General features: G+C 40.5%; 1 protein-coding gene across 2 annotated transcripts in view; it reads left to right on the top strand.

Annotated features, from left to right (window-relative positions):
* Grm5 (glutamate metabotropic receptor 5) overlaps positions 1 to 25,662 on the top strand; it is a 398,805-nt gene that overhangs the window by 326,806 nt on the left and 46,337 nt on the right. For both annotated transcript variants that reach the window (XM_048359891.1, XM_048359890.1), the window contains exon 7: positions 7,218 to 8,157. In XM_048359891.1, coding sequence (XP_048215848.1) covers positions 7,218 to 8,157 — 940 coding nt within the window. The remainder of the gene's footprint in view (positions 1 to 7,217; positions 8,158 to 25,662) is intronic.

Below are 25,662 nucleotides of genomic sequence, written 5' to 3'. Positions count from 1 at the left end.
TGGGGATATATGTAGGAATACAGTGTGACTTCAAAAGTGGTGGAAAAATCTGAGTCATAAAATCAGAAAGCTTTTGAACATTTAGGTAGAAAATCCACCACAGGAAACGACTTCTTAGTATACAGTTTACTTTTTGTAATAACAATTTTTTTAGTATGACTAAAACTGCAAGAAAAGATTTTGAAAGTATCTGGCAAGTTAGGAAAGGCAAATAGAAAGAAACAAAGAGCAATGCATTAATTGTAGGTAACATTATACAATCAATTGACAGTTTATAGGTTTTAAAATGATGCTATTGTTCAGTTTCAATAAAATCTAAAAATATATTTAACCAATTTCTAGATTCACTTCTGAGGAATTACGTCACTGACCCATTTTTGGATCTGTAACTTCTTACCTGTAAAATCTACAAGAGTTTTTCCTCTTGTAGGAGAAACTATGTGAGTTCCATTTTGTATATGGAAACATGGAGATGCAAATAAGAGTATAGCTCATATTCCTAGGCAATACTTATTTGCAGTTTGAGCTGGAAAAAAAAGTGTGTGTTTTTATGTGTCACACCTGGCTTCTTCTTTGTTAATGTAGTAATTGCACGTTCAGTTTGTTTAACTGGCGGCTATATGCCAGCCACTGCCCTTGGCACTAGAAATACAGCAATACACAAAGGAATGTCCTGCTTGCACGTTGCTCCAGGTAATATGACACAAACAGATGCAGAGAGCCCAGGAGCCTTTGCCCACATAAGAGGAACCCATCATTCAGGCCTATCAGGAAAATCCTCTTCCAAGAGGAGCTACAATATGGAAGGATAATGAGGCATCAGCTAGTGGAGAGGATTAGGGAAAAGTACAAAAGGCAGGCAAGTTTTTCCAGCAGCACATTTTATGATTTGAATCCAAACACTGTGTTTTTCCAGTCATACTCATCTGCAATATAACCAGAAGTCCTATTTTTTCAAAGCTGTTCCCTACAAATGTGCATCTGTGTTAATTCCTCCCTTCCATACTCTGCCTTACTATTAAATCATTCTTTATGTCTTAATTACAAAATAAATCTTGGCACACAATTTCAAATCTCCCTATAAAATATAGCCAATACAGAACAACAACAAAAAACCCTTAAACCTAAATAGAACACATAGCTCTGAATTTTCATCTCTTGGTGAGAATTTTATTAAGAAACTCTAAAACAAAAATATGTAATAAACAATGATGGCTATGAAACCGGCTGTGTCTGGTGATGGCTGGATTACTGTGAGGCCTCTCAATACGACAGGGGGAAATGTTCTATGAAGGATCTTGTTCTCTTGGACTGGGGATGCTCTGTGCCGGTTCAGAAAATATTCTAAGACAGAAAAAATTAGGAGCATAAGGACAACTTACCGGTCTGTATCCCTAACTATTAACCCTTTCTGGGATGTAAATCTTGCTTAAACTAATGAGATTCCTCAGGGGGGGAACCACATTGGTGTGGAGGCCTGTCCATTTCAGACTCTGGCAATTAACCATGATTTCTCTTCCTCCTGAGTGGCCTTAGGACCTCGTGCAGATGATCATTTGATCAGATTATTTCTCTGGTGGAGCAAAATAAAAAAATTGAGTACTTAAATAGATGTAAATAGACAACATCAAGGCTTTATTTTTAGTCACCACAAGAATCAACGTGTCTTACCAAACCTGCACTATTTCCAATTACGAAAACGGCACCGAATTGTAGGATAACCTTAACACATTGTAGGCATGGAAGAAAGTTTCCTTTTGAGAAAGAAGATGCCTTCCTTTTCTTGCTGATATACATATCTGTATTGAACTTTGAAAATGTTTCAGTTGAGAACATTCTTGGGAAAAATGAGATGAATCAACCCTTAAGACACATACCACATGGCCACTAAGTAACAGAAATGTTTCTAACATGGAATATGGCACACTCAGACACAGAAATAAGCCTCTGAGCAGCTTGCACACTTTTGACTTTTTGGGGTACCGGAATCTTCCCTCTAAATTGAAATGTACGGCCAGGAGCTATGTGCTGTGGCTCACATCTGTAAGCCTAGCTACTCTGCAGCTAAATGCCAGGCCAGGCAGAAAAGCCCCTATGAATCTTACCTCCAGTTAATCAGCAAAAAAAAAAAAAAAGACCAGAAGTGATGGTATACCTCAAGTGGTAGAGTGCCAGTCTTGAGCAAAAAGTCTAAGGGACAGTACCCTGGCTCTGAGTTCAAGCCCCACTACCAACATGTGTACATGCATTTGCAGGTGTGCACTCATGCACACACACACACACACACACACACACACACACAGAGTGCATATTTAGAGTTAATAATTTGGAATACCAGCACAAAATAAAAACAAATATATCTATACTTTGAGTATATAGTAAATGTAATCATTTGTAAATTGGGATGTCAACCAAAATGAATGATATGGAGGACTGAGAAAATGAAGGAGCCATGAATGAGCAAGTAACAAGATGTTAATAGCCAAGTAAGAAAGACACATTAACAATGTAGTCAACCAAACACTTATGTGTATACGGCAAGTGCTAAAAAGTAAACTGAGGTACTTAACACACACACACACACACACACACACACACACACACACCACTTCCAACTCCTCTAAACTATGATAGTGATAAAAAAAAATTACCTGAAGATAAGTGAACAGAACATATAAAAGTCCAGAGATAAGTTCCCTTCAGAAAGATTATGAGTCTGCATACCCCTGAGATCCCAGACTACCATACCAAAGGTATAAACAAAAGGTAGAGATGGAAACAAAGCAGAATGACATGCCAGGATGGACTGAAGATAACCATGATGACTTTAGTCCCCAGTTGATCATCTCTGAGCAGATCTTGGCTCATCTGTCAAGCATTAGCCCCCCACAGCCCCTTATCAGTGCATCAGTGAAATAGTCTGACCAGCAACTGAGGACACAAACATATTCTTAGAGGTTCTCAGCAGCAACTATGTGACAAAAATGCCTAAGAATAGCAGTGCTTGTTGATGTAACATCAGCATCTGTCTTTTTTTCCTATGCCTGAACTGGCAGGTGGGCCAGGCAGAATGCACATGTCAGGAAACTTTCCTACAGGAACCTTAATTGAGTGAGACTGCTATCTGAACATGAAGCACACTTACGCTGACTGGTGGCAGTCGTAAGTGGTACTGATACCCACGGCTATCCAGGCACTTTCCTCTTAGGGGTTCTAGAATTGGTGATCATCTATTCTGTGATCAGATATACAGAAGCACATTAGTGGAATCATACAATTAAGGTGGATAATGCATTTGGGAAGTTCACTTTTCCTTTGGAATCTGTTATTTTTTTCAATATATATCCATACTTTGTAAGTGTGGTTTTTTTCCTAAGGAACTGTAAAATAATGGATCAACACGAAAGCAAAAGAAAATGAGAAGCGACTGGCTCCCTTAACTAGATGATATCAGAAAATGGACCACTGTCCAATCAGACAGATAGATAGATGATAGATAGATAGATAGATAGTTGCTTTAGATTATTATATAGTTTCAAACATATAGCATTCAACTGAGAATCAAACAGAAATTTTAAAAAATTAAAGGAAAGGGACTCAGTTGTTAGAATAATATAAAGTTTAGAAAGAATGGCTAATTTTTTCAGACGTATATAGATTGATATGTGTAGTAGGGATAGTAATTAACAGGAATGTAAATTAATTTCCTGATAAGGCTAGCACTATAGAAAGAATCTGAGATTTGGTTGAACATCTTTCGTGTAAAGGAAAGCGTCAGTCCTCAGTGAAGCTGTATATGTATATGCGCGTGGTAACGTAGTGACAGGGAGGGCCTATGTGAAATCTGATGTTCTAACTAACTTCCTGAGTAACCTAAAGTAATTACTAAAGAAGCATGGGACATGCCATGCACTTCACCACTTCCCTTTGACTTCCGATACACTTCTCTCCTAGCTGATCCATCTTAGGGGTCTCCTCTTGCAGGTCCTTTTCCTCTAACATCTTTGATGATTGCTCGAATCATTTCTTAAACTGTACCTTCTATCCTGACATTTCACCAAAGCTTCTATTTCCATGTTCTCATTTGGTCAATCCATATTTCAAAGCCAACACTTCCAAACTAGAGGACGACACATTCTCCTGAATGTCACACCTTTTTCGGCAGTTCTCAGCTCAGTTAATAGTATGCCATCAACTCAGTGAAAATCTTCTCTCTTTGAATCTCCTATTGTAATAGTTCATAATTTCTCTCAAATATCTGAAAAATCCATACAGTTTAGTATTTTCTCCAATACAATGACTAACATTTGTTCTTATTATTCCTGATTTGTTTCTTCATGTTCAATCTCCACCTGCCATTCCAAAAATCTCCCTTTCCAATCCATCTTCCAAACACCACCATGGTGTCCTATCCTAGGAAAGAAAGCCTTTGACTCCTCTCCAAGTCAGCTTGTGAGACACATTCAGATGATCAGACTGGCCTGATCATCTCTATGACTGAGTTGCCAACCAAGGACCAAAAAACTAGGTTGTAGAGAAACACTGAGGTTCCTTATTGGAAATAAGCTTCCTTTGCTCTACCACAAAGTACTGACTAGAAATATGTTGGGTTTATACCCTTGAATTGTACATGTTCCCCAAGTGATTATGCTGCACATCTATTTTTAAAGAATTCTAAAATGTCAACCAATTCCAAGATGAAATGATTATAGCAGTCTAATAAGAGTCTAATTTGATATTCCCAAAACATAGTTACCAAAGTACCTTATGCTACTAAACCAAGAGTTTTCTGAGTGGCTCACATTCAGTGGGGGGAAAAAACATATCATTGAATGTATAAATTCTGTTACATTTGTGAAAATAATCCCATTATATTAGACGTATGCTTCAAGAATATTTTCCAATTCATATATGTAATGAGTTGTTTCTACTTTAACATGTTATGTTAAAGGGTTGGGCTTCACATGAAGAGTTCAAAAAATATATTTGAGATAAAAAATGGTGATTAATATTATCCTATACCACACGTTTAGAATTGGGAGCTAATTATGTTTAGGGAAGAAGCAATGAAGATTAGAAAAACAGCAGAAAAATATGGTAAAAGTAAAAGCCCTAAATATCCATATTTTAGTTTATTTCTATAGTAAGTGAAACAATTCCTACTTTACACTCCACATCCCATCTTTCTCAGACCAGTAAATTCGTATGGACATTAGTAGCCAATCAGGAGGAACAAGGCTCTACATAAGTAACTGCTGTAGATTATAAACTTCATTGTCAAATCAGTGCTAGTAATAAACTATTGTACAGGAATAAATATAAAAGTGCTTAATTCTTGCTTTTGAAAATTCTTTTCCACAAAGATAAAATTGAGGAGTATAAACTTGAACATACAAGTGGCATGTGTGAGCATATACTGAATAAATATAAGCAGAAGTGTGCTCATTCTCAATGAGATGTAGTTATTTATCGTTAATAATCTTAAAAGTGACCCACAGTAATTATTTAATATATTTTGGTCTAGCCATACATTTATCAAGTTAAAAGCCATCGTAGTATCTATTTAAATATGTGAGAATTACTTGCCTTGAAATAAAATCTTTTTTAAAAAGATAAAGACCTCTGTTTCAATATCAACTGAACTTTTATTTAGAATAGGACTACATGTTCCTTAAATAAGTTGACCCTTATCTCCTGCAGCTTTCAGTAGCCTTTTTTGGTTTTGTATACTTGGTATTTTAACTATTATACAGTGTGGAGAGGATCTTTTTTTGTCATGTTTCCTTGAGGTTGTAAGTGCTTCTTGTACTCAGATATCCATTTGGTTCCCTAAATTTGGGGACATTTTTGCTCTAATTATATGTTTTTATGGCATTAACAAAGAAAACATGTTTCCATAGAAATGATATTTTGAAGTGTGCTGTTTATCTCTGGCTTTCTCTTAACTCCTGCTTGTCCCACCATGAATCTAATTCTCATGCTCATGGTACCCCTTGAAGCCTGTATCCTTGCCAGAGGAGTCTCTTAGTGTAGATGGATATAGAGGGAAGAAGAAAGAATGCTTCCTTTATTTCCTTTCTACCGCAGACCTGTGTTGGACGTGTTTTAGAAGCAACACAAGTTTCTTTGCCATCACTACATATTGCTGCCTCCCTCGCCATTCCGCGACCACTGCCCTTCACATCCACTTACCCCGATGGTGGGATATAGCAAGGGAACAGGAAAAAGCGACAATCCATCAACTCGGATTTTGTTTACCTGCCTATATCAGAAAAGAAATGATATAGCTTAGACATAATCCAGATCCAGTGGGTGGTTCTTGCTTATCAGAGCTTTGACTCCACCTGTTTCTCTTTCAAACTCCAAAGTGGCTTCTGCCTTTAAAGTTACCTTAAAGACCAAGATGGTTGCTGGAGTCGTAGCCATTCTGTTTGTATTCCAAGCGGCACAGGGATGAAGCAAGTAAAGATGCAAAAGATACTCCCCACAGTGAGTCACTCTCCTTAGGGGAATCCTCTGTGGATTTATTGGTGAGGACCTAGTCATGTGCCACGCTTGGCTACAATGCTGCCGAAAGTGTCCTTCGTCCTCGTCTCAAGTGAAATTGGAGCTCTTTTGCTGAGGACGGTGGACAAAAGGGACATTGCAAGCAGCCAGCAATCACATCTATCTGAAATTGTTGAAAAGACCCAATTATTTCTCTGATGAGATGAGGGAGCAGGTTTGTCATTTTCTTTTAGAACCTAGAAGTCCCCCATTATAAAATATATACTTAATAACAAAAAGATTTTCTGAATAAGGTGTGTGTGTGTGTGCGTGTGTGTTCGTATGCTGGTACTTGGGCTGAAACTCAGGGCCATAGCACTGTCCCTTAAGCTTTTTCCATTAGGACTGCCACCCTTCCCTTGAGTGGCACCTCCGCTTTGAGCTTTCCCCTAGTAAATTGGAGATAAGACACTCAAAGACTTTCATGCCTAGGCTGGCTTTCAAACTGAGATGGTCACTCAGCCTCCTGAGGTACTAGGATGACAGCACCCAGCTGGGAATGGTTTTGGTTTTTTGTTTGTTTGTTTTTTTAATGGTAAAGGGCCCTGGCAATTGAAAAGGTAGATGGAAGAGGAACGAAGTGAAGCAACTACTTATAACTTAGAAGCCTATGAACGAAGTAAACTCCTCTCTCTCTCTCTTTCACCGTGTGTGTGTGTGTGTGTCTGCAGGCTGTGATTTGATTCCGGTGCAGTACCTTCGCTGGGGAGACCCCGAGCCCATCGCCGCGGTGGTGTTTGCCTGCTTGGGCCTGCTCGCCACGCTGTTTGTTACCGTCATCTTCATCATTTACCGGGACACTCCAGTAGTCAAGTCCTCCAGCAGGGAGCTCTGCTACATTATTCTTGCTGGCATCTGCCTTGGCTATTTATGTACCTTTTGCCTCATTGCAAAGCCCAAACAGATCTATTGCTATCTTCAGAGAATTGGCATTGGTCTCTCCCCCGCCATGAGCTACTCGGCCCTGGTAACCAAGACCAACCGTATCGCCAGAATCCTAGCTGGCAGCAAGAAGAAGATCTGCACGAAAAAGCCCAGGTTCATGAGTGCTTGTGCCCAGTTAGTGATTGCTTTCATCCTCATCTGCATCCAGCTGGGCATCATCGTGGCTCTGTTTATCATGGAGCCTCCGGATATCATGCACGACTACCCGAGCATTCGGGAAGTCTACCTGATCTGTAACACCACCAACCTCGGCGTCGTCACTCCTCTCGGATACAATGGGTTACTGATTTTGAGCTGCACTTTCTATGCGTTCAAGACGAGAAACGTGCCGGCCAACTTCAACGAGGCCAAGTACATCGCCTTCACCATGTACACCACCTGCATCATCTGGCTGGCCTTCGTGCCCATCTACTTCGGCAGCAACTACAAAATCATCACCATGTGCTTCTCGGTCAGCCTGAGTGCCACCGTGGCCCTCGGCTGCATGTTTGTGCCCAAGGTGTACATCATCCTTGCCAAACCCGAGAGGAACGTGCGCAGCGCCTTCACCACGTCCACCGTGGTGCGCATGCACGTCGGTGATGGCAAGTCTTCCTCGGCCGCCAGCAGGTCCAGTAGCCTCGTCAACCTGTGGAAGAGGAGGGGCTCTTCTGGGGAAACCCTAAGGTAAAGTTGGGGGCCACCGTGGGGGTACAGCCCCTAGGGCTGAAGCAGTGGCCTTGGGTACCTACTCCTTAAGTGGGAGAGATCTGAACCCATGAAGCCGGGGAAAAGTCAGGGTGCCTTGGGCCTTGGGCCTGCTTGTGATTGATGGATATCAGTAGGTGCAGGTCGACGTATTTAGGCCCCAAACACGCCACTCCAGATTGCTGATACCACTTGTCTGTCCCATCAGAGGGGAGTTGAAGTCAGTAGATCCCGGCCAGGAGAGCAGGATCGCATTTGTGCATGGTAACACAGATACTCAGGTTTCAAAGGGACAAGCATGGAGAACGAAAGTACAGTCCATGCAAACAGAGCAAAGAGGACTGTTAGGAAGAATATGATTCCAAGAGCTTGCAGGTAACTGACACTCTCGTTATTCTTAAGTTACTGAGGCCCAGAGGAAAGGCTGACTGTCCATCTCACTGAGACCTGAGAATGCATTGGTTGCACTTCAGTTCTTGCTGGATGGCTCCGAGATATCTACAGAGCTGAGAAAAGCAAAATGATAATGTGGCTTGGGATAAAGTTGGCCTGAACAACTTCACAGCTTTCCAGCTCTTTTTTGCCTATGGTCCCATACCACTCAAAATCAAAATCATAAAACAGCAGCTATTAGGTAATTTCTATCTGAAAGCAATCTAGATCCAACAGCCAGTGAGGGATTTTCCCTTCTTGAGGGTATTTCTCACGTGATACATGACCCCACACTTTAAAAGATGTTGAGATCATATTATCTGTGGCTTGAGGGCAAATTCTGAGCTCTTAGAAAGGCTGTATGGATTGTGCTTTATTTTGAAATAAATGATGATACTACTCTATAGATCCATGGATTGAAAATAAAAGTTTCCTCTGTCTAGGAAGTATGTATGAAAAGAACCAGACCCAATAGCATCCCTTAAAAAACTACTGATTGGACAGCGTTTCCAAAAGTTACATAAACAAATATTCTTCAAAAGATTAAAAAAATCCCTCAAATATTCAAATGGGAGATAAATATCTGGGTAGTATTGCTCAACCTATTCTTCTATACCATTATTTAACCTGCATGAAAGTCTTACTTTTCTATCCACCTTACTTCAAAGCATGAATTTGGCTGAGAGCAACCTGCTAAGATGCAAAAATAATTCATAATATATATGAAAAAGTTTATCTACAAGGCCTAACACATTTGTATTACTAACTTGGGCCTCTTGCCCTTGTTTCCTATATCTTATATTTTCATCTGTGAAGATACTCAACAAATCATGAGTATTATTTTTTGCCTTCTCCAATAAATCCGAGAAATGTGATGGTTTGTACACGAAGGCTAACAATATATCTAAACTACTGACATGTGATCCATCTGCCTTCCTACTAAAGTATGAATTCAGCACACTTTTCTTCTGAAACTTTTGCAAGATCAGCTTTTCATTTTGACTGAGAAAATTTATTTTGCAGAATTTTATTTTATAAGCCTTTTCTTTGTACCTTTTCGTCAAATAAAATCTTCCAAGTATGCCTGATATATAAAACTGACAATTTGATGTAAGGGGCACATGTCAAAGCAATGCCCAAACCCACAAAGCCAGCTCTTTTGGGTCTCCAGAGTGGGGGGGGGGTGCGTAGTCTGAACATTGGCACAATCTTTTCCTCTTTCTGCATCTTATTTTTTATGTGATAAATTTGGATCCTATCTACTTCTTGGACAGTAAGAAATGAAGGCAGGAATGTAGTAAACATTTTAGTCAGTATATCAGAATGTCCTGTTGGACAGTCATGGGTTTAATACTGACGACTACCAGTGATGTTGCCTTTGGCAACCTTATACCATCTCTCTATGCTTCATTTTCCTTCACTGATAAAACATATGCCCACCACATAGTAAAAAACATCTGAAGTTTTTGTTTCATGCTTTGTTTTTGTTGTTGTTGAGCATCTTTATTTGTTGAGCTTCTTTTGCTCAGGGCTTACTGCTCTACCGCTTAAGCTCCACTTCCAGGGTTATTTTTATTTTGTATTCTACTGGAGATAAGAGTCTTACCAACTTTCTTGCCCCAGCTGGCTTCAAATTGGGATCCTCAGATCTCAGCCTTCTAAAAAGCTAGGATTTATAGGCATGCGCCACCAACACCTCAAAATAATATTTGTAATTTTGATTAAACTAATAAATATTTGCCAGTCTTCTTCTACACCTAGAAGTCACAGCTGGACATGCAATCCTAATAGTATTTCTAAAGAAAAGAGAACCATAAAGGACAGCACAACATAGAGGCACTGCTAATACAGCAGAGGGCTTCTAGGCTTCTCCGTGTCGATGAAGTACAGCAGCTCCTTGCCAAACAGCTTCGTCATTTTATATTCCAGTTGAAGCACAGCAAGCTCCTTGGGGCCAGGAGGACTTGAATTCCTTGCTAATGTGGGTGTGCTCAGTGTCTAGCTGACCTAGATGGGTAGGTCACACACAGAAGTTCAATAATGGTTGCTGTATTGGATAAATGGATGAATTTGGGAAAGTTGTAATGGGGTGAGCATTGGTATTTGCTTGTCTTCAAGGGTATATATTACTCCCCAGAGATCCTATGACCTTTCACAAGATTAAGCCTACAAGGCTCTGTATTGCAAAAATCCTTCACACCAGTATCTGCTCAAGAACGGAATCATTGATCTCAAGTGTTACTGTAGTGATCTCATGTTCCTCTAGCAATATTTGACTAGTCTTTTATGTTCTTCCATTTCTACTTTGGCTCAAAAATTTTTTACTGATAGAATTGGTAGAAACAAATTGGAGGATTTTGTAGAAATGAATTGCTAACTTGTTTTCCCTTCCAAGCTGTCTTGCTCTTGGCGATTGGATCTGGGTCAGTACATTTGGTCAGCAGGCTCTCAAAGTGCAGGGTTTTCCAGTAGTCGTCGCATTTTCTGTGTGGTTATGGCTGAGGCAGGCTACAGCCTGATGGTTTGGATACACTCTTTTTGCCATCATCTGGGATGTATGACCTAAAACTCGATGCTGGTGTGAAGCAATTTTTGAAAAGCAGAGAAACTTAGCTCTCTTTTGTGTCATAAGCCATGCCTACCACTCCTTGTTCAGCCATATTCTTCATAGAAGTGCAAACTAAAATCCCGCTCATCTGTGGCTTCCGTCAACTCCTAAACTAAATATTCCTTCATTGCCACATAAAACTATGATGTTCAGGTTGCTAGCCTAGTGTTTATCCATGGTGGGATATAGTCAGTTACACAGCTATTTGTGTCTCCAACTCATAATTTGATAAAGGCAATATACTTCATGTTGTCACTACAACTGAGGAGCAAGTGAGCTAAGGTGATATTTTCGCATTTTATTTTAAATGATTGTCACCAGATGTGTTTCTTAGGCTTGAGATCTAATGTGCCAATATGCTCATCTGCTGGGATCTAGGAAGGGCATAAATAGGTCCTTTTAAATATAGGTCTATAGGGAAAGAAGCTATTATCCTGCCCAACACTGCTGTGCTTCCTTCTATCTGGGGTATGGAAAATCAAGGTGCCAGTGTCCCAGACTGAGTCTTGTTTCTGCATGAGATTTGTACATGTCCCTTCCCCTTCCTCGCCAAATACTGGACCTCATTGGACACCCTTCTGGCTAAAGAACATGTAGTACATGCTTTAGAGCAAAGAATACAGCACTACCTCTCAATAGGGGGAAGAGTGCACAGACAGCAGTAGAGACAAGTAGCCACCAGTTGGAGCCATGCCTGTATTTGAATTTAGTTGTGCAAATTCCAGCAAGACACTTTTTGTGTATATGTGTGCCAGTCCTAAGGCTTGAACTCAGGGCCTGGGCACTGTTCATTTTGATAAATAGTATTTTTTTTTGCCAGTCCTGGTGCTTAAACTCAGGGCCTGGGCACTGTTCCTGAGCTCTTGCTCATGAGTAGCACTCTACCACTTGAGCCACAGTGCCACTTCTGGCTGTTTCTGTGTATGTGGTGCTGAGGAATCAAACCCAGGGCTTCATGCGTGCTAGGCTAGCACTCTAATGCTAAGCCACATTCCCAGCCTATTTTTATAAATATTATTTTCTGTTTCCTCAACTGTGACATGGTGTCATCTCTGTTCTAAGGAGTAAGTCAACTTAAATGTAGGTTAAGTGCCTCATACCAGCACATAGAGAGTACTCAATAAGTGGTAGCTAATTCTGTTAGTATTAGGTTTAGTTGGGAGTAAAAGAAAAGAAACTTACAGGAGCTGTCACCTTGCACCGGTATCCCATGGACGAATACCTCAATTTAAGACCTGAAATCATGGAATTATTACAGGATGGATTCACAGAGACATTAGGACTTCTCAACACAGGATGGAACTTTCTGAGGGAAAATCCAGCACAATGAGTCTAAGAAAGACTAATAAATGGGATTGCAGCAAGCGTAAATATTTCTGTATGGCAAAGAACATTGCCAACAAGGTAAAAAGGCAGCCTACAGAGTGGGAGGAGATTTTTTTTGCCAGTTACACATCAGACAAAGGCCTAACATCAAGAATATAAAGACAGCTTAAACAAAGAGCCAACAAACAAATTAATAAATGGGCTAATGAGCTAAAGAGAGATTTCTCAAAAGAGGAACTAAATATGACCAATAGACACAAGAAAAACTGCTCACCATCTCTGGCCCTAAAGGAAATGCAACTCCAAACAACTGAGATTCTACCATACCTCAGTTAGAATGGCCATCCACAATCTAATGAGAATAAAACTGCCATCCTAGATCTCAGCCTTTTGAGTAGCTAGTATTATAGGCATGAGCCACCAGTGCCTACCTCCTTTGTGTTTCTTTTTTTGCATTAGATGATGACAAAGATATGGCCAAAAGGGAACCCTATTACACGGTTGGTGGGAATGTGAAGGTGTTCAACCTCTCTAGAAAGCAGTATGGAGGTTCCTTTAAAAACTAAACATAGAATCTATGACCTAAGAATACAATCCTGGAAATTTATCCAAATGACAATAAAATACATTATAGTAACACGCCAGCACAACCATGTTTATTACAGCAGTATTCATCATAATCAAAGTATGGAATCAACCCAGATGCCCCTTAGTGGACGAACTGATCAAGAATATATGGCATATATACACTGGAATTTTGCTCATCTATTAAAAAGAGTGATGTGCATTTGTAAATAAATATAAAGACTTGGGGAAAAAAAACTACATTAAGTGATGTAAGCCAGGCCCAGAGAGACGATGATGCATGTCTTCCCTCATGTTTAGAAGCTAGACTTAACCTATAAGCCTATAGGTAAATATGTTGGGTGGTATGTGAGTGTTAAATGCATTCGTTTAAATATGGCAGATGCAAGGGAAAACTCAAATAGTGTAATTCCTTAAAAGGGCAAAATCAAAACACAACAAAATACTGAAAGAAGTTCTTGCGAGGGGTAGGATGGGGGCTAGAAGGGGAGGAGTAGATGAAGAGAAGTGTGGGAGGAGGCAGTCAAAAATGCAATGCGGGAGCTGGGAAAGTGGCTTAGCAGTAGAGGGCTTGCCTAGCCTGCATGAAACCCCGAGTTCCATTCCTCAGCACCACAGAAACAGAAAATGGCCAGAAGTGGCACTGTGGCTCAAGTGGCAGAGTGCTAGCCTTGAGCAAAAGAAGCCAAGGACAGTGCTCAGACCCTGAGTCCAAACTCCAAGACTGGCACACACCAAAAAAAGAATGCAATGTGTGTACTACAAAATTAAGAAAAGTGAGGGAAGGGGGGTGGGTTGGATGGGTGGGTGAGAGTGTTGAAAGGGCTGACACTGATCAAGATACCTTGTACTCATAAACTGCTTTGTTAAATGGCAAGCCCTTTGTACAACTACTTAAAAATAATAATAGAAGAGAAACAAAAAGGAAGCTGAGATCTGAAGTTCACAGTTCAAAGCAGCCCATGCAGGTAAGTCTGTGAGACTCTTATTTGCAATTAGTCACAGCTAGAGGTGAAGCTGTAGCTCAAGTGGTAGAGAGCAAAAGGAGCTTAAGGACAGTGCCCAGGCCCAAATTTCATAGCCCAGTACCAGAAAAAAAATTGGCAAAGAAGAATAAATTATAATTGTCACCCTACATAGTTCATTTATTTTTCACCTATTATATTCTAGAACCTAGAAGAACTTTTCAGATATGGGTTATTAGTCAAACATTTATAAACGTCATAAGTATTTCAAGTAGAATCAGCTATCCATCTGATATTTCAGATAAGGAGTTTGAAGCCCAGTACAGTTAGAAGATTGGCCCAACGTTTCATTACTGAGCTTTTAACTCCAGCTTTAACTGAGGGTTGCTTATGGAGTTGAGCATTTCTCCATGAAAAGTTTGTTTTGTTGATCAAAAGATTTTGCTTAAAAACCTTCTATTTATTATTGGAAGCCAAAAACTGAGAAGCCTTCCAATGTAGAAACAAACCATTCATTTGCTAGCTCTTTCCAATCATTTGTTGGCTGATTGTACAAAGGGCCACTTTTCTCAAGTTACCCTCTCAGCTTCAGGAAGAACTGATGCCCCAAGGGCCTCACTCTAGAAAACTTCCTTACAGCCCATAGAGCAGACATGTGTGTGGTACCCGGAATGGAGTTTCCAATATGGTGAGAATACGGTTAAGAGAATTTCAACCTCTGGTCATGGAGAGAGAATGACTTGTTTTATCTTTAGGTCGCTGTACAATGTGATTTCAGGTCCAGAGAACAGTTTGTGAGTAGAACACACCTTGATCAATGTCACCATTCTCCTCCCTCACTCCCAGTGCCACTCAACTCCTCCATCTCCCTGGCTCCATTTTCACACATGTACATTGAGTACTGTAACTGCAGTCACCGGTTCTTCCTCACGGAGAATGTCTTTAGCCTCTGTGAGAATCCAAGGCAAAAACCACCATTAATTCTCACAAATATAGCAGTTTTCTGAGAAGTCAAACTGGCTTACCCTAGAGCCCAAAGAGAAGAACCCAAAGTCGGTCATTCAATTCCCTGAAATAGCAAAGGGAGATTTTTATTTAAATGGGAATGAGTCACTATAGATGTTTTTTATACAGAACTACATGCTATTTATGCCATCAATGTATAGAGGTCCCTGTGATTAACATCTTGGTTTTCGACACTAATTCCCAGCAGGACAGGGAGCAGCATCATGTCATTGTCAAGTAGATAATGCCAGACTTCCATTTAAGGCCTGCACTTCAGCTGCAAATCAACAAATCAACACAACCAGTTCTGACCTAAATAAAGCACTGAGTGTGCTCAACCTAAACTTCTGGTTCTACAAGATTCAAAATTTCCACACATGGGAATGGGATTCTAAACCACAATGGCAAAATGCTTGTAGCTTTACTCACTTTTCTCCAATGGCAAAACCCTCCCCTGTGATTCTAGTCAGGTGTGAAATCAGTGTGGTTGCCTCTCCTTTCACTTAATTTTAGAAGCTATCATTTGCCACTTTTGCCTTAATTCGCTATTTACCTTTGCTTTAGAATTGTCATGAGGGCTCACTTAGGCTATCTACTACAGCAATCACTAGCCCTTTCATCCCATTGGCCAAATTACAAAGCCTGCAAAATCAGTCCTCTTTTGTGAATTTCAATATACCCTAACCATTATAAGAGTATTCATGACTTCAGATCCTTAAATTTCATTGAGAAGATAGTCTCTGTGAAATTCTGCTCATACTGTTAGTCTGTATTCAGAGTCCTCCCATTCTTCTGTCTCTCCAGGACCGATTTATCTTTCAAGGCCCAAATTACTGAATAGAATCCAAATCCAATCATATTAAATGACTTCATAGAGCTCTTCCCCTGCCTGTTCTCCTAGAGCATTCTTGTCTATGCTATGACTTTTTGTTGTTGTTGTTGTTGGACCTAGCACTTGAACTCAGAGCCTGGGTGCTGTCCCTGAGCTTCTTTAACTGCTAGCACTCTACCACCTGAGCCACAGCTCTACTTCTAGCTTTCTTGGAAATTAATTGGAGATAAGAGTCTTACAACTGTGATCTGAGGATCTCAGTTCCTGAGTAACTGCAATTGCAGACATGAGACACCAGCGGCTGCTTATGCTATATATTTTAGAGAACACATTCCTTACACCTTCTTTGTCATTTATTTATTCATAGACATTTACTGAGGACTGAGAAGTTCCAAGCACTGGGAAAAGCCCTATAGACAGAGATTTGTGTGTATATATGCAGTATTTTACAACTCTCAAATGCTGTCTTAAATGCATTTATACCTACTCAGTGCCAAGCACCTACAGCAATGAACAAAACTCTCTCTCTATATATGTGTGTGTATATATATAAATATAGATACATATACATATATATGTATGCATATGTATATATGTGTGTATACATATGTGTGTGCATATACTTATATATGTATGTATGTATATTACACATACACATACATTATATAACTAGATAGGTAGTAGATCCATCCAATGTTTCCATTATGGAGAAGAATTTCTCATTCTCTTGTTTTGGGGAAATGAGGAGACCTAAAGTTACAATAAATTCCATCAGGAACTAGATACAACCTTTACAAAAGGAAAGCAGCTAAGCACACGTGGCTCGTTTCTGTAATCCTAGTTACTGTAGTGTCATGGTCAAAGGCAGGCAGGAGGAAAGAAGCCATCAGGCTCCATCTCCAACTGACCAGCAAATGACCAGGCTGGAGTTGAAGGAGCAAGAGAGCCAAGTCAGACTGTGATGCCCTGAATTGAAACCCTACCATCAACAACAAAGACAAAAAGAAAACAGTTCAAAAGAAGGAACTAGCTAAAGTATTTGAGAACCTGCTCAGAAACCTTCAGACACAGCTTGTCCACTCTACAGAACAGGATAGAATCTGATACTATTCTCTACTTCGGAAACGTCCCTGCTCATCTGACTTCTCTTTCTGTTGTCCACAATTTCTGGACACTCTGCCTGATGTTATATACAGACCCTCTCACCCTTGTTTTTAAGCTCCTAGCAAAGCAACCACTTCCACATGAAATACACCCAGCCGCTCACTTGTCCAGCTCACCGATCGCAGACATCACCATTGTTGGAGAGCATATCCGATACCCGAGGCTTCCCTGAGCTCTCTTCCCTATGATCTAAGTGACCATGAGCGGCCATAGAGCATTTATCATCCTATCCTATTATTACCTGTTTTGTGCCACGCATGCACACACACAAACACACACACACAAAGTACACACTGCGCTGTAGACTTACCAAGAACAAGACTGTGTCTTATTCATCGTCTAGAGTCCCTGGCCTGAAGCACAGTGCCAGACATACAGCCAATGCTTCCTGTGATGGGGCATGCCTATAATTCCAGCACCTAGAGCTGAGCAGGACCATGAGCCTAAGGGCTGTCTAGACTGCATAGGAAGTCTGAAACCAGGCCCTAAAACAAGCCCATCGCTCAAGACCAAAGCAAACAAACAAAACCAGAAACAAGTTGTGTTAAAAGCAGGGAAGTTCTTCATTTTGTGAAATTTACATATGTTAATACAAATCAGTAAAAGTACTTTCATTGGGTGGATGGATGGATGACCACGTGTGAGCTCTATTAGCAATCGTTGGTGACGGAAGAAGGGCTGCAGATGCTGGGCACTGGTGTCTTGCAGCCCTAATCTTAACTACTCAAGGACAAAGGTCCAGAGGGTCATGATTTGAAGCTAGCCAGGACAGAAAACAAAAAGTTCCTTAGGCCACCACCAAACTAGCGAGAAAAAACTAGACTGGAGGTGTTGATCAAGTGGAAGAACACCAGCTGAGCAAGCAAGCCAAGCAAGTACAATGTTTTGAGTTCAAACCCCAGTTCCAATTTTTTAAAATCCACGTGAGGGGCCAGGAGTGGTACTGAAGATGGAGGATATTTATATTTATTGGACACTGCTATGAGAGAGACAAGAATCTCTTTTATTCCCTAAACTACTTGCTGAGTCTTATATTTTCCCCATTTTAAAGATGAGAAGACTGAGACTGCTAAAGCCCTTTTAAGGAGTAAATAGATGTGAAAGTACTAAAATCACTGCAGATTAGTTTCAAATCTTGGGTAACCATTAAACTCTGTTCCTCATTCTAGTCATTTAACACAGGGAAGCCTATTATCGGGGGGAAAAAATAGTGACTAGGTGAAGAGAACAACTCTCCTCCAAGAAGTTTCCATGGAAACTGCTTCCTGAATATTTATTGAGCTGTACTTTCTTAACTCAGTCTTACCTTTTCCTGAGTCTGTTTGACCTGCTTGTCTTCGATAAAGGACAGAGATAAAACTTGAACTTCTACGGCTGCTCGAAATTTCTGGTTGGTTTTTACACATTTGTATGGATTTTGTTTGTAACAATGAATTCGAGCGACTCATTTGTGCTATGTATTTACAGAGTAGAATGTCTAATCTCAAGTGAAATTTCATAAAAATAAGCAATGCTTATTTTTTATGATGCTTTCAGTGTTGATTCAGCACTGTTAAGTGCAGCTGCACACTAGTTCTATTGCTGAGTCCCCAGAGGGTCGCGGTAACTAAGACACAAAGCCTGCTCTTGGTAGAAGCTCCCAGAACAGCGAGGGAGAACAACCCACGTGCTGATCTTGATGCTTGTAACGTGTGACATGAGAAGGAAGAGACATAGAAAGGGAAGTTGGAACTCACTGAAGAAGAACCAAGTTCTATTGTGGTGGTGGAATCCAAGCTGCTGAGATCTGAAGATCATGCTTCAAATCAAGGCAGGCAGGAAAGTCTTTTATCTCCAATAAAATACCAGAAAAGTTGGAAGAGGAGCTGTAGCTCAAGTAGTAGAGTGCTAGCCTCGAGCAAAGAAACTTAAGGACAGTACCAAGGGCCTGAGCTCAACCCCAGCACATGCACAAAACCAAAATAACACACAACCAATTTCAAGTTACTGGAGAGGAGAACATCAGAAATAAATCTCAGAGGATGGCTAGGAAATCTGAGTGAAAACCACGTGGTGCTCGGTTCTGAGGAATGGCAGGAACAGCCCAGAAGTCCATAATCATGGATACACATAGGGCATAACCACAGGTGAACTGTAGGTCTGCAGATACAAGAAAGTGAGGCTGATGGAAAGATCAGGAGTCCTTGCTTGGTCCTGCAGAGCACAGCCTGGAGAGTGGGGAAGTAGCCACTTAGTTCTCCCTGCTTCTTCAATAGATCTTCCCTTGCACATTTACCTCCCTTAGATACCCACACTTTCATGCTCGCGCGTATCAACCCAACACCAAATGGCTGGCCCCCACCTCATTCCCAGTCACACATTAGGGGCCCCTCAACCTTCTCTGCCAACGAACAGGAAATTCAACCTATATTATAATGACAAGGCTTCTAATGACTTGCTTTACCATTTATGAAGTCAGCCCTTATTGAGCAACCATTTGTTGCACAAGTAGTATGTAGTTGCTAAGTACGTTACTGAATACCTTCAAACTTAGTTGTAACTGATACATAAAAATCCACAAAATATTTTATCATGGTTTTATCATAAAATCTCTGTCCATAGGAGGAAAAATAACATGATATACACAAAGGCAAATCAGCCTCTAGTTAATAAGTGGTAGAATAAAAATTTGGGACCCAAACATCAGTACAAATAACTTCACAGGTCTTTTCCATTGGAACGCTGCCTTTCTGATGGGCTCATTCACTCAGGTAACCTATTTTGATATTGTTCTTGCTAAGAAAGATTATAGCGAATACATCTCTGCCATATTTTGAGAATGAGCCTCAGAGAAATGACACTGAAGGTGACATGTTTTTGGTGTACTTGAAGATTAGTCAAGGTGACTTCATGGAGCAAGATGGCCCCTGGGTAACTACCATGTTCTTATAGCCTGGAAGAAGTTGTTTGGTAAAGGGAACTGAGCTTTGCTCCAAAGATGTGCACTCTGATTGTGGCTCTACCATTTGCTGTCCAGAAGCCTCAACAAAGGACTTAAACTCCACTAGACTAGACTCTGAGACATGAGGAGGAACTGTTCGTCTCCCAGCATGCCTGTGAGCCTGACACGGAACGTGTTTCATAGAGCAGATCGATAAGATACCCCTTTCTTTCCCCATGATCACAATAAGGTCATGTCATCTCAAATCCACCCACTTTCTTCTGTCACAGATCTCCTCCTTACAAAAGTGATTCCAGGTCTTCATTCTTCAAAAAAGTTAAGCAACGGCTGGAATTCTAGGTCGAATTCCTCCTGAATTGTCACTCTTCCTGTGAGACACATGATCCTTCAAATTTCTACTTAATTCTAAGTGGTAGTTATTTAAAATGTGTTTGAGGGCTTTTCTTTTCTTGCAGCCAAGATTTTCTCAGAGTTTAAAAGAGGTTTGTGGGGTTTAGCCATTTCTCTCTCCTTCCTGTTGTGGTTCTGTCAGGGGATGTAATTTCTTCATAAAAACGGGATTTTTATCTTAGCCCAAAACATGTGGCTTCATCTGGACTTAATTTTGTAGAAAGTAAGTGATGAGTCACTGTGGTAAATTCTCGTTAGTGAGGTGAGCGCTTACGGTGTTCACTTACTTTGAGCCAACACAACAACACTTAAGCACAGAAACTGAATAAAACATGAGTCTCTTTGTGCATGCTTGCTGCCTGCTCATGCTCTGTCATGACAGTGCACTCCAGATGGTAGAAGCTTCCAGAAAGCCTAACTCCGCACTCTGCTGAGTGAAAAAAAAGCATAGCCGAAACGGCAAAATTGTAATGTTGTTTTCTCTTATTTATTCACGTGCCTTTTTTAGTTTGAGAACAAGAGAGAGACCATGCCTTGGCAAACACACATCAATCTGTCACTGACCTTGCTTTGCCAAAACAAACAGTAGCTCAAAAGGAAGGCATGGAGAATATCACGAAGGCCCCAGTGAGAAGAATAATTACAAACAGCATGCGTTAAGTAAGTTCAAGTTGTGTGTGAGGTTCTCTTTCATGTATCTTGCATAGAATTAATTTACGAAGTCAAGCTCCTTGGCCTGTGATTCCAACATTTCACTGGGTCTGGAATTGAGCCAGAGACTTTACATACCCATGCTGCTGCCTTACAAATGACTGTATAGCTTTCCTTTGAAAAGCATAGATTTACATATACTAAGCCCACAAAAACCATATGAATCGGATATTATTAATAATTATCATTACCAATACTTTCTGTTTCTAAAGTGAGAACATGCAAGCTGAGATTGATTATGTGATCCAAGAGCTCATATCGAATAAGAAACACAAATGAGTTTGTCTGAATCCAAGTGATATATTCTTTTTCAATGGCATAACTGATGATCATTTGTTTCATATAACAGTCCTGGGGGTGGGGAGGGTGGTTTTGGTTTTTATGCCGGTCGTAGGGCTTGAATTCAGGGCCTCGTGTTGTCTCTGAGCTTTTATGCTCAAGGCTAGTGCTCTGCTACAATGAGCCACAGGCCCACTTCCAAGACCCCTGTAGTTTGGATTGTAAAACATTGGGGAATTATCTGGCTTCCTGAGAACAAGACAGTAATGCTGTTAGTGTAAGAACTTGCTGTTGGTGATCACTGCTCATCAGGTAGGACCCATAACAGTCTCAGTTATAGCACACGGGTTACAGCGATTATGTTTCCAAAGGTTTGTAAACACTCTTGGAGAATTCTGTGTTGCGAGACAGCTGTCCAGTTCAAGAGACAAGTTTTTACCCTTCTACATCCAGGTCAAGATAAATAACCACCTTAGGGGCACGTGGTAACATATGCTTAACTAATAGGGAATGTGAAAGGGGTTGGGCATAAACTAGTCAAAGTGTCTGTTGTGCTCATCATCTAATAGTACTATAAAAACAAAAGCAAAATCAAGTGAGCAAGTAACCTCATTCAGTCTTAGATGGCATGATCAGACAAAGAGAGGCAATGGGATAGAATAACCACCCACAGATATCCTTTGTACTAGCCTCAACAATGACCATAACACACATCTCTCTTGTCCTATTTCCTGGAACCTGTGAATATGTTATGTTGCATAGCAAGAGAGACTCTGCAGATTATGCTGTAGACCTTGATACGAGAAGATGGGCCCTAGTTAATCCAGATGGTCTCAAATAACCACAAGGATCTATAAGAGGAAAGCAAGTTTGTCAGAGTGAAAGAGAGAGTTGAAAATGCCACGTCACTGACTTTGAAAATGAGGAAAAGGTCTAGATTCAAAGAATATAAGCAGAAAAGCCCAGGATCTAGAATCTTCAGAAGCAGAGCTCAGCTACCACCATGACTCTCGCCCAGTGAAGACATTTTATAGCCCTGATCTCCACAACTGTACAAAGATTTTCTTAGCATATTCTTACCAGCCCTAGATTGCATCTGAAAAGCTGCTTTGTAAAGGGATGCTGAGATAACTCAGGAGATAAAAAGAAAATCAAGCTGTCCTAAGTTACCCTGCTTACATTTCTCAAAAGAAGAGCTTTGCACTATTCTATCCCTCTTAACTTTTCTCTTTTAATGTCCTGTCTTCTTCACTGTGGAGCCCACTGGAGTCCAAGATGCATCCCCTAAAAAGAATAGGATCACACTTGGCCTATCCGTGAGAGTCTGTCTACTCTGATTCAAGCAACTGCACAAGAATGAATGAAAAGAGAGAAACTGTGGGCACTCTGGCCAGGGACCCAGAAACTGACATAGATAATCGTAGAACCCATTTGTGGGGCACGGCAATCAGCCTTTTCTCTTATACACACACACACACACGCACACGCACGCACATGCACACACACACACACACACACACACACACACACACACACACACACACGGCTATAGTCTCCCAGGACAGCAAAGTGAAAAGCAAATATTCCAGTCCAAATAGACTAGCAACTACTTTTCCTTCTCATTGATTAACTAATGAAAATACAAGGGGAAAAAATTGATTTCAGCACTCTCTCTCTCAACAGAAGCCTAAACTTTTGGATTTGTTTTCATCTCCAGGATGTTTGAAATGCCTGATAGCACTTGAGAAAAACTGAGCAAATTGACTTCAGTGAAGAACTTCCAAAGTCACATTCGCAGAATGCTAAGCAGATGCAGACTTCTGATGTCTTGCCTGTCTTTTTTCACCTTCAGATTCCAAATCCCTGCCCGAAAGCACCTGTTATCTAATTTCCCCCTTGGTCATTTGCAGGGGCTTTCCTTTCATCATTTTCACTGTGCAGACACTGCTTTGTGACTGGGTCTCTAGGGAGGAGAGTGCCAGATAGACTGCAAGTTGTGGGTTGAAAGGAGCAGACAGTCTTTAAACCCCAGGGCATTTCTGACCATTCTTAGCTAAGCCAGTGAAGAACCAGACCTCCTGTCAACAGTTAACACTCTCTTTCTTTCCTCCCTCCACCAGGCCAGCCCAGGCACCAGTGGGCAGGAGGCTTGGTCCTTTCCCTGGCCACTAGGTGGCGAGCGGGTCCTCTGGGCAGCTCGAGGGGAAGAAAGCCTTTCAGCAATGGTAGGAGTATGTCTCTGCAGCTACCAAAAGCTTAATTAGCACAAGTAACGCGAATAGTCCCCGTGCTGGTTCCCATATGTACATAACATATAATATGTATATATCTTTTCCTTTTTATATCATAAATTTCTTTCAAATTCAGTAGGTTGTTCTGCCAGAGTTTATAGTTCACAAACCAACTACTACTGGGTTCTTCTATTTATTAGGTATGTGCACTGCCTACATAAACTGTTTAATATAATTGATTACAACTGCTTACATAACAAATGTTCCTTATAAAGCTTGTAAGGAACAGTTGTCATGTCCCTACACCCTTGCATCCCTTAGGCAAATTTCTTTGTCTTTCTAATGTTATACTTGCCCAAGATGCTGAATGTCTAAATGAGGATTTAATCTCTGCTAATGAAGTTCAGAAATTTAGCTCTAAAATTTACTGAAATACATGGCTGTCCCTAAGGCTTGACCTTCAGAATACAAAGCCAATCTACACTGTCTCAGGCCTTGTCATCGGACTTCTGGTGGGGAGCAAAGCATGGTGCAAAGGCAAGTAGCCTCTTAATCTCCATAGAAATGCTCAATGCAAGTAAGAACCGATTAGATTAAAGTCTAACCGTCCTGGAAACGATTCCTGGATTTAAAGTGAAGCTCTTGGGCATAGCAACTGAAAGCTTAAGTGGGGAGAACCTACAGAAGAGAAAATGGATTGTCACAGAACATGGAAATGGGCTGAGGATGGCGATGTTCAATAGGACTCCTCATTTTTACTGAATACCCACAACATAGCAAACAATATTGTGGGCAATCCATGAACCTCCATGGAGTCATTGAAACATCTCCATGGGACAGATAATATTACAATTGTCATTTTATCAATACATAAATTGAGACATAACATGGTTAATAGCTGGAATGCACTAGGCCGTGAATTCAGACTTAAGCAGATTGCCTTCAGAGCTTGTGACCTTAACTAGCAGAAATTATAAATACTATGATTGTATTTAGGAGGGTAAGAAAGATGAGAGGAAGCAAGGAAACCTCAAAGTTGAGAATGGTGTTTGGGAAATTACTGTTGTGATTCAGTTTGGGATGGAGCTCCTTCTTTGATTCTCTTGACAAAATGGTTGCCTGTTTTCCTCATTTCTTTTACTAACTCCAATGGCTTAAAAATCACTGTCTGGAGTTCTCTTCTGTGAGTCCTATTTATTAAAGCATCTACATAAGAAGGCACTTCAGTTCTATGTTAAAATATCTCCATGATGCATACAGACTTAAAATTTGTAGAAATAGTTGGACATGTCTCTTCCTAAGGAGAAATATAATAACTATATGGCTTCAATTTTATCACCTATGATTTACTTTGAGTTTCTTTTTACAAATGACAAGTAATTCTGACACTTTGTTTAGTAAAAGCAGAGGAGATTGTGAATACTAGTCAATGATAGTTGTGAATCAACAAATATATCTTAGGTATCTACTTTATTCAACTATTTCAGTTATTTTTATAGAATGAACTGTCTTTGACCATATAGATCATTTTAATGTTTAGAACACCATTAGATCATCAGGAGAAAATTTTATCTTGACAAAAATATTAATAAAGGTGCAAGAGGCAGGGCTCATGAAGTGGAACTCTTGCTTATCAAGTCTAAGGCCCTGGGTTGAAATCCTAATACTGAAAATTAAATAAATAGATAAAGAATTCATTCTTTCTTCTTTTGCTGGTCCTGGAGCTTGGACTCAGAGCCTGAATGCTTTCCCTAAGCCTTTTGCTCAAGGCTAGTGCTTTACCCCTGGAGCCACAGCTCCATTCCCAAGAGTTCCACAGACATTGCTGATGGGGCCGGCTTCTAGTCCTGATCCTCAGATCTCAGCCTCCTGAGCAGCTAGGATTACAGGTGTGAGCCAATACCACCAGCACCCTGCTTCCTTCATTTATTCATTACTATTTCTCCAGACTGTACTGCTGAAGGTTCTTATTGTTAAAGGTTCTTCTTATCTTCTCTGACTCTGTAAAAACTACA

The sequence above is a fragment of the Perognathus longimembris genome, chromosome 13, assembly GCF_023159225.1.
Source record: "Perognathus longimembris pacificus isolate PPM17 chromosome 13, ASM2315922v1, whole genome shotgun sequence".
NCBI lineage: Eukaryota > Metazoa > Chordata > Mammalia > Rodentia > Heteromyidae > Perognathus > Perognathus longimembris.
The sequence above is the reverse complement of the archived record's forward strand: the minus strand, read 5'-3'. Positions and strand labels throughout refer to the sequence as shown.